Genomic DNA, 10028 nt, shown 5'->3' with positions numbered 1-10028 from the left:
TATAGCAAGAACCTCAAGAGGCAAAAAGCCCTAAGAATCAAAGGGTCCATGATTCATGATAACGTTGTTAACTGCCACAGGATTAAGGAGAGGTACATACACCCTTATCTTATCTTTCTTTTGTGAGGAAATGAGTGAATGTGTATGGTTTACTAGTCTCCACTTGATCAGTTGCTTTTGGCTCCTTCCATTTTGGAAGAAATATAAATTAGAAGCATGACCGTAAATTTAATGTTTTTGGACCTTTCTAAGTTAACTAGATTTGGTTGATAATATAAGTTCACAACCGATAAACATAATCAACAAAAGTGTCTAAACATACCATTTTAATTATAACTAAGTGAATTGGTTAATAAGTTCATAATTGAATTCTATGTGTTTTTTTTACTGGAATTCAATTTACAATTTATATAATAAAAAAACTGATATTTCAATTGAAATTGTTGAATATGTTGATTTAAAATAATAATAATCATGTTTGGAGAAGAGTTAAGAAAAATAAGATACTTGGTTCGTTGTCAAAATAAGAATAACCATGTATAAAAAAGCAACGATTACTTGAATGAAAGCAATGCATTATGCGTAGTCTCTTGTGGTGGTTTCTCCGTAGAGTTGAGTGGCGCATAGTATAGAAAGTAACTAAATTGCATATCAAACTACGATCATTTTTTATATTGAAACAATATTAAATTATATTCAAAGAAAAAACGTTTTTACAACTAATGCATCTTTTGTTTCGAACTTTTTTTTTTGCTAAACAAAGAAAAAGATACGCCGTCTATGGAGATTGAAAAAGCCACACGCTCTACCACTGAGCTAAGAAGGCCATGTTTCAAACTTTACGATGATAGTGTATTTAGAACAGACTTCTATACCTATGGCAAAGGGCATAATTTCACATTTATATCATACTAATGTGGTGGCCTCATAGTTCATTTTGGTAAATAAAAGTTTTGGGTAATTAGAAGAGGGGTTCTGTTATCTCAAACATATGTCCAAGTTAGAGAGTAATAGAGTATAAGTGGAAATATCATTTTTAGCAACCCAAAGAAAGATGGAATATGTTTGTTATATTAAACCATATGTGTTTCATAATATAAAATGTTTTAGAAATTATATAATTTGCCACACATATAATAAATTTTTGTTTGCCACATATATAATTTATAGAGAATTTTTGAGAAATACCCCTTTTGGTGTACCCCTTTTTAAAAATACCCCCTTTATCTATCCATTTTCAAAAATACCCCTTTTAAATATAAAAAATTATAAAGTTTTATATAGTTTATAAGATACTTCTATATAATAACTACTACTGGGAGATTCGATACAAATATTTTAAAATGTTTTAAATAGTTTTAAATCGTTTTTATAAGTTTTATAAGGTTTTTAAAAGGTTTTTAAAAGGGTTTATACGGTTTTTATAAGGTTTTTATAAGGTTTTTATAATTTATTTTTACGGTATTTATGAAAGGTATATAAAGTTTTATACACATATAAAGGTAATTTGTGTATATATTTATAAGCTTACACACATATTTGGATAAATTTCAACATTTTTAGTGAGTTTTTTGATAAAGTTTGAAAATGGGGTATTTTTAAAAAGAGGTATATGAAAAGGGGTATTTTTGAAATTCCCCCTAATTTATTTTTGTTTTATGTATTTTAATATACAAGTTTCAGTTTTTCTTGTGAATATTAATAAAATAATTTAAGGGTTAAGTGTTGAATAATATTTCTGATATTTTAGAGATGAAACGAAATTTTTTTTTTTTTTTTTTTATGAAATGAAAATTGCCGTTGAGGGAAAGACACAATTACTAAAATAGGAAATAAAAGGCATATACAATCATGACAATTATTGAAAACATGCATGAAAAGCAACACTTTGAGTCTTTGAAAGATGACCATCCCCTTCACCTCTAGATGTAGGTGGTATCATCATGGATATGGGTTTCTAAGCAGTTTCAACTGCATTCATCGAACCAAAAAAGAAAAAATGAAATCTTGATTTTTCGGGTAAGAAAAATGAAATATTTAATAAAGCACAATAATAATCAATTTTACCAGTGTTTTTGTGAATATCTTTAAGACATCCGTCAGGACATTTACCACTATCAATTATTTTGCAGCCACTGTAGTTTGCACATAATGGCTTGGGACCTTCGTTAGCACGACAATTAATATGTTGGGACCAAATAAATGGTTGTTCCCTAATCATTTGAGTGGTGTGCTAAAATATTAGAAACAAATTACCAATAACATGAGATCATTGAGATGATGAAAGTGCTGATTTACATAAGAGCTCTAAACTCAAAATCACTTGACTATTGTTGGTATATAGTTCATGGCTTATTTATTTCCCAATTTCACTTTTAGTTTGTATTGTATTTCTACCCAATTCATTAATTAATTTATCTTTGCAAAGTTCCTTGACCTTAACTTTAGCTTTAAAACACTCTTATAAGTATTTGGTGTAATCATTCGGTCCCTTGTAGATTTGGCCCATAAATATAGCTACCATGACAAAATGATCGACTATAATTTGAGATTTGTAAGTCAATATATGATTGTCAGAAAATTACGTTAAAGCGAGAGTTTCTTTTGATTATAGTCCATAAAGACACATTATCATTCTTTATTTAGATAATAGCAAGTAGAAGGGGTTAACAATCTAGGATCAATAACCCTCCTCTACGTCACATAGTAGAAGCTAGCTCAAGTTTCTAGCATTTTATTTAATCCACATACACGATAATTATTGAAACAGGGAAAACAACAACACATAGATCATTGATATATATGTTTCTTATGCAGCTTCAACTGCATTGTGCATTGGATGAGCCCTTGGTACAGAACTCAGAACATGCCTTGGTGCATTGTACAGTTGCACAAGCTGAGTGAGAACCTATGCCATAAGCAAAATAGCATATGTTGTAACAGTTTCTATTACTAGGTTTCGGACAACAACTCTTTGGTTCGCCTTGAACCTGTGCCATGACAAGACTCACTATGAGCACACTTAAAATCACAGTTTTGCCTTCCATCTTTCGACTGATCAGTTGTTTGAATGCAAAATGTATATGTGGGGAGTTATAAGTTTGTATTGATGAAATGGTAACGATGAAACAAGGCTCGCTTAAATTTATCAACCACATACTTCGTTTGATAAATTTATCACATGCACTGTAGACTATGTCGGTACCTTAATAGATAGTTGAATCAATCTTCTTCTCTCTTTTTTTACTTTCTTTTGATTAACACTTTAAATTAATTAGGATACTTAATAAGGATTCACTTTTAATTGCATAGGAGTTTATATTTATGTCTGTAATTGTATATATCACTTCTCGTGTACATACTGATAAATTGATGAGAGTAAAGAACACAAAAGTGTTTAGAGGAAGAATTATATTAGACTCTCATAAAAATAATGTTACATAATATACCGATATATATAGTGATATGAGTAAACCTAATTTCCTAAACTGAAATAATGACTAATGTAAATAATACATTTGTACATAAAGGTAAATATCCTAAATAAGAGGATCTAGATTCTTTCACATCTTCATAATTTCCATATTCTTGAGCAATCATCTCGACCGTCGATCTCTTAACCGATCTCCGGTTCTTCATCTCCCAATACATACATTATTTGGAATTAAGAATTAAGAAGAGTATGAGTAGTTTCAAGAGGGAAAAATAAGAACATAGTAGTTTGCTATAATATGTTTTGTGGCTGTAGGAGCTAGTTTCTAGTTATGTCTAGACTGATGGCAAATTAAAATGAGTCTAATGCACAAAGACATGACTCATTGTTAGCTTACATAGATTTTTCAGCCTAAACTTGTTAATTACACACATATACTTACATCTTTTTTTGCTTGTCCAAGATTTCACATCTCGTTTGCTTGAACAACGAAAGAAAGGTCTCCCCGGGTTATCTTGAGTTTTGGATGTGAATATAGTCACACCTAAGCCACAAACACACTCCGATGACACACCACGCTCGCCATAGAGCTTCACTTCATCTGTTGACATGGAGCTGGAACTCATGATTTTCGATTTGGGGATTTGAGAGAGAATTGAATTTTTCTAGGGTTGGGATTTTGAAAGAAGAACTCGATTTGGAGATTTTGAGCTTCTTCGTCTCTCTTAAAAGTTGCGTTTAAGCACAGACGAAAACCACTAACGGGCAGTTAACCCCGTTCTTAAGCTCGTCACAGAGACTTAACCACAAGAACAAATCGGCCCGGTCAATATAACTTCGGCATTTTAGAGTAAAGTCAACAGAAAGTTGTTGATTAAAATGGTATCATCAAAGTTCGCGAATTTTTTCGTCGCAAATTTGAAAGTTGGCAAATTATTTGACATTTTTCCCAAATTAAAATAGAAGTTATTTCCATTATTCCCAGTCATTTTTTAAAACAAATTGCATCATTAGTAACTTTCAAAACTTGGGGAAATACAAATAAAATATTGTGCATTTATAACCTTATAAAGTTCTCTTAATAACAAAAATGCCATCTAACTAATACTTACATTATTTCTTTTTCTTTCTCTTTTGTTTTTAATCACTTTATATTGTAAATATTAAAATAATACTTATTTTTATACAATACACAATGGTTATAATTTTTAACATTTTTAATTCGACTTGAATCTGTGCCATGACAACAACTCTTTGATTCGACTTGAATCTGTGCCATGAGCACACTTAAAATCACAGTTTTGCCTTCCATCTTTCGACTGATCAGTTGTTTGAATGCAAAATGTATATGTGGGGATCGGAGTTATAAGCTTGTATTGATGAAATGGTAACGATGAAACAAGGCTCGCTTAAATACTAGTTGGTCTATGATTAGCAACCACACACTTCATATGATATGTTTATCACATTTTCTCTATAGATTATGTCTGTACATGCGACGTGGACCAAACCTTATCTTGATGGATTGATGAAATATTCTTGTTCATTTTTACTTTCTTTCGATTAACGCTTTAAATTAATTAGGATAATTAATAGGGATTCACTACTATTTTCGTTTGAATTTATATTATAAGTGTTATATATGTCTATTAAGTTTGTAGCACTTCTCGTGTAAATATTTTGAATTAAGAATTAAGAAGAGTATGAGTAGTTTGAAGAGGGAAAGATAAGAACGTAGTAGTTTGTTAAAACGTGTTTTCTGGTTTTTTAACCAACTCTTAACTCTTGTGGTTTATAAGTTATAACCAAATCTCTTCTAGTTATTGTCTAGACTAATATGGCAAATTAAAATATGACACAAAAATCCAAATAGTTTGTTACTAAGGTGTTTTATGTTTCTATCTAATTTAGCTAAGCACAAAGCAACTTTAATGATCGAACGAAAAAGCATATGAACGAAAAAGCATATGACACAATTACATATTATTGAAAAGATAGGGAATAGAAAGCATATGATCGATAATCTTCTACACTTTTGTCACAATTATTGATGAAAAACATGAAAAACAACACTCCATAGATGATGTACTTCGTATCTTTGTGAATAAGGTTGTCTAGGCGGTTCCAACTGCATTCATCGAACCTTTGTTGCAGACTTTAGAACATGCCAAGGCACAGTTACCAGCAGCTTCATTCACAATTTCACTTGCATCTATTTATCGAAATAAAATTTGAAATGTATCATATATATGTTCTCTTGTTTATTATTTTTTAAGAAAATTGATAGTAATGATAAGGAGTTTTGAGAGTTAGCTTTACCAGAGTTTTGGAGAGTGGCTAAAGCACCGCACACAGAAGATACACACCCAACCTTGCAGTATTCAGTGACAGCATCACCTTGAGACAAAACATATAAGAAACCATTAATCTTGATTTTTCCTGTAAGACAAACAACGTACGTAATAAAACACATTATGTTTTGATTTACCTGTGTTTTCAAGATTCTCTTTAGGATATCCGTTGGGACATGACCCATTAACGAGTCTGCAGCCACTGCGGTTTGCACATACTGCTCTGGATAATCCGGCTAAACGGCAAGTATTATAGACATTTCTAGCAGTGGTGGTCGGACAACAGCTCTTGGCGTCAACTTGGATTTGTGCCATGAGAAGGCTCATTAGGAGAACACTTAGAATCAAAGTTTTGCCTTCCATCTTTCGATTGATCAGTTGTTTGATTGCAAAATGTATATAAGCTTGAATTGATGAATTTGTGATGAAACAAGGGTTCCTTAAATACTAGGTTGTCTATGATGGGTATCACATGTTCGCTCGATAGACTGACTATACAAGCTGCATGGACCAACCTTATCTTAATGGGATAGTTGAAATCTTCTTTTTATTCTTTTTTTTTTTTTCATTCTTCTGATTCGGTTAAAGCTTAACCTGTGTTGCTTAATAGGGATTCACTATTAATTATTTACGAGTTTTGCTGGTTATATTCTGTATGTTCTTACTAATCGTGTTATTATTATGTACCATCTTAATTATATTAATTTGGTTTATAACTATATACGTATATATGAGAGTTTATAGTATAAGTATTATGTCTATAAACTTCGTATCAGTTCTCGTGTAAATATTTTGAGTTATGAATAAAGAAAGAGTACAAAATATTTTGAATAACCAACGGTTTTGTGGTTGTACGAGCTTCTATCAAATCTCTTCTAGTTATGTCGACTAGATGATTGATGGCTGATTAAAAATATGAGATAAATCCAAATAGTTTGTTACAACGTGTTTGGTGTTTCTTTTTGGCTTATAATCAACTTTTTGTTTTGTACTATTGGATATTTGAATCATACGTCGGGACCAAATAAATACTAATTTGAGTGGTATGCTAAATCATTTGAATTAAAAGAGTTACCAATAACATGAGATGGTTGAGATCTGATGAGTTTACAAAAAAAGCTATAAAGTCAAAACCACTTGACAATTTTTACATGTAAACGTGTTCGATGACTATATTATGCAAGAAAACTAAACTTATCTTTTTAGTTTACTTTATTCAAGAGAATTATATTCTCGGATACTAGAGCTTCCCATCGTAATAATACGCCAATTTCGGATTGTTGAGTGGGTTTTGTAATAGCAAAATGAAACAGTTTCATTGTTTTACGAAAATACAACAACGAAACTGTTTCATTTTGTAAGAAAATACAACAATGAAACTGTTTCATCGTATGACAAGCTAATTTCGGATTGTTCAGTGTGTCAATGAGTTTTGCAAAAATGTATTTCAACAATTTTGAAAAGCCACATTAGGTTTTTGAAATTTGTCTCTCATGTATTCTCTGCTGTAACTAGCTTCAACTATTGTAATTTTGATCTGTTTTTTATTTTGCATATGTTGCAGTTTAAATTTTTGAAAAAGGACGTATATTACTCAAACGATACAAAAATGTATGTACTAAAGTATTATTGATAATTTTCTAGCACGGGACATGTTATGGAGCGGGTTATAGTTTACATAACTATGATTATAGATTTTTTACGGTTTTCTACTATAGTAAAACTCATAAAATATTTTAATCTGAAATTTGACTATTTAAACGAAAGATGTTATGCCAACATCATTTTATTATTTTGAATATTAGACTTACTTATTTAATTTAATCAAATTACCATTATATAAAAACCAAATTATCATGCAATATTCCACGCGTTAAATCTTAGAATTAACAATCAAATATAGTAGTACAATTTTTTTTTGCGAGCCTGTAGTACAAACTTAATAAAAAAACGTTTTAAAATATCGTCCCGCGGTATATCGTGGGTGAAAATCTAGTTGTATTCACTTTTATCTTTGCTAAGTTGCTAACTCTTATAAGTATTTGGTGTAATCATTCGGTCCTTTGTGGATTTGGCCCATAATTATACTACCAAGAATTTCACCGTTTCCTTGTGGTTAAAATCTATTGAGTTATTACGCTAGCAATCATCCATGACAAAATGATAGACTATAAAGTATTGCATTACTTCAACCTATCGATTGCATTCTGAATGGTTCATACAAGGTGTCATATGCTTATAATCTTATATAATAAGACAAGGTTTCTTCTTAACTTTGCCTCACAACGCGACATGTGTCGCTCTATGCTTCTGACATGTGTCATTTTTATTAATTTATAATCTAACATTTAAAATTTTTTTTTATGATATTGTGTTGTAAGTTATATGTTATATGTATGCTTTGCTTTTTAAAAAGTGTCATGGTTGCAAAAATATGTTTTTCCTAATTTTAGTTTCTAATTAAATTAAATATCATATAAGCTAAACATAAAATGGAATTGTTATAATTTTTTATTCAAAGAAAATTGCTATGACTTTTTTTTCCTACTCCTTTAAAGATACATTTTTAAACTTTTTTTTCCTACTCCTTTAAAGATACATTTTTAAAGTTATTAATATGGGTAATAAATTATTTATAACATAATTTCTAATTTTTAAAATTTAATTTATAAGAGAAGAATTAAAGAGATTATCAAGCAAAATTTATTTAATTTTCTATTATCAAACAGTTGAGAAAATAATATAATGAATTTAAATCAAAGAATAACTATCATATTATTCACAAATCATATATATATATATATAAGATTTTACCATCTTCTTATTGGTCCACTTGGCATGTAACTTTTAAAAATATTATATATTTGATTCACACTTTAATATAAAACTGAAAAAAACAAAGAAACCACAAAACACATTTAATCATATATATTAAACTCACACTTTAATATAAAAACTGAAATAACATAAATTTGCATTAACTATATTTTACATTCAATTTTTTCAATACACAATCAATTATAATTGACTCCCATAATTTTTTTATGAAATTGTAACTCCCATCACTTATCTTCCTATATATACTCATTTTCTCATTATATCATTCTCTCATTGTCTCATTATATCATTCTCTCATTCTCTCCTTCGCTTCTTTATGAAATTTTTTTGCTTTGTTTATTTTTGTTGTATGAGTTTTTTTAAAAAAATATTATTATAAAATTTCAACTGTAGAAAATTTTAGAGACTATATGATATATTGATATACATCTTACATTATTATAATTTATCTTTTTTTTTTCTTGAAAATTCATCTCTATTTTCTATTTTTGATTATCAACATATAAATACATTCACTCCCTCTCTTCCATTATATTCATGTATCTTTATTTTTTTTTTCTATTTTTATGTTCTTATGTGACATAAAAAATCAATGAAATAATCATTTTAAGAATTTGATATAAATATCTTTAGAAAGTATGATACAAATCTAACATAGTATCTTATATTAGTTCCAATCATCGTACAACAAGAGAATTAAGTTATAAGGATCCATTTTTATATATGCATTTTCTTTTTTGATTATGAAATATCTAATTAAATATTTTATTGTAACACAATTTCCAAAATAATATATTACTACCTCTTTCTTATTCAAATAATTCTTAACTCACACTTTAATATAAAAACTGAAATAATATAAATTTGCATTAGCTATATTTTTCTACTCAATTTTATTCAACACACAATAAATTAGAATTAGCTTGCACAATCACGAAAATACTTATATTATACTTTTATTTTCATATTTATGAATCAAGAAAATTTGATACAACACATATGTAATATATCAGTTTTGATTGCTATATAAATAAAAAATTCGATTTAAAACATTTATCAAATAATGTTTTCTTATTTTTTAATCTCAAATATTTTTTGTAATTCATTTTAATATATCTGTCATTATATTTAGTTTTTGAGATCAAATAGACTATTATATAAAAATTATAATATTTAGTTTATTTAAAATTTGCAGTCAAAGTGTTAAAAATATATATACTTGCTTACAAAAAAATTGGTACCTAAATTTTTTCTTTTAAAGATCATACATTTTATGAAAGTTATATTTAATTTAATTCATTAATTAAATTATGATAAGTAATAACATATTAATTATGACAATTATGATAATTATTAACGTATTAATTACACAATAATATCATACCCCACTCTACACTCTTAGTAAC

At 28.6% G+C, this 10028-nt stretch overlaps 1 protein-coding gene across 1 annotated transcript; it reads right to left on the bottom strand.

Moving 5' to 3' along the window:
* Positions 1–5401: 5401 nt before the first annotated feature.
* LOC17880190 (probable thionin-2.4) lies at positions 5402–6213 on the bottom strand. Its single transcript, XM_023778131.1, has 3 exons — positions 5922–6213; positions 5753–5830; positions 5402–5645 (listed from the first exon to the last, which is right to left on the bottom strand). The coding sequence occupies exons 1-3, from the start codon at positions 6145–6147 to the stop codon at positions 5548–5550; spliced, it is 402 nt and encodes a 133-aa protein (XP_023633899.1). The 5' UTR covers positions 6148–6213; the 3' UTR covers positions 5402–5547.
* Between the last annotated feature and the right edge of the window lie 3815 nt (positions 6214–10028).

Source organism: Capsella rubella, unplaced genomic scaffold (genome assembly GCF_000375325.1).
Source record: "Capsella rubella cultivar Monte Gargano unplaced genomic scaffold, Caprub1_0 scaffold_7, whole genome shotgun sequence".
In the NCBI taxonomy this organism is placed as follows: Eukaryota; Viridiplantae; Streptophyta; class Magnoliopsida; order Brassicales; family Brassicaceae; genus Capsella; species Capsella rubella.
Note: the sequence above shows the minus strand (reverse complement) of the source record. Positions and strands in the feature narration are given on the sequence as shown.

Coding starts and splice junctions, on each gene's coding strand:
- LOC17880190 (XM_023778131.1), bottom strand. CDS start 6,147: ATGGAAGGCAAAACTTTGATTCTAAGTGTTCTCCTAATGAGCCTTCTC. Junction 5,831..5,921: donor AGAGAATCTTGAAAACACAG/GTAAATCAAAAC, acceptor TTTTGTCTCAAG/GTGATGCTGTCACTGAATAC. Junction 5,646..5,752: donor AGCCACTCTCCAAAACTCTG/GTAAAGCTAACT, acceptor TTCGATAAATAG/ATGCAAGTGAAATTGTGAAT.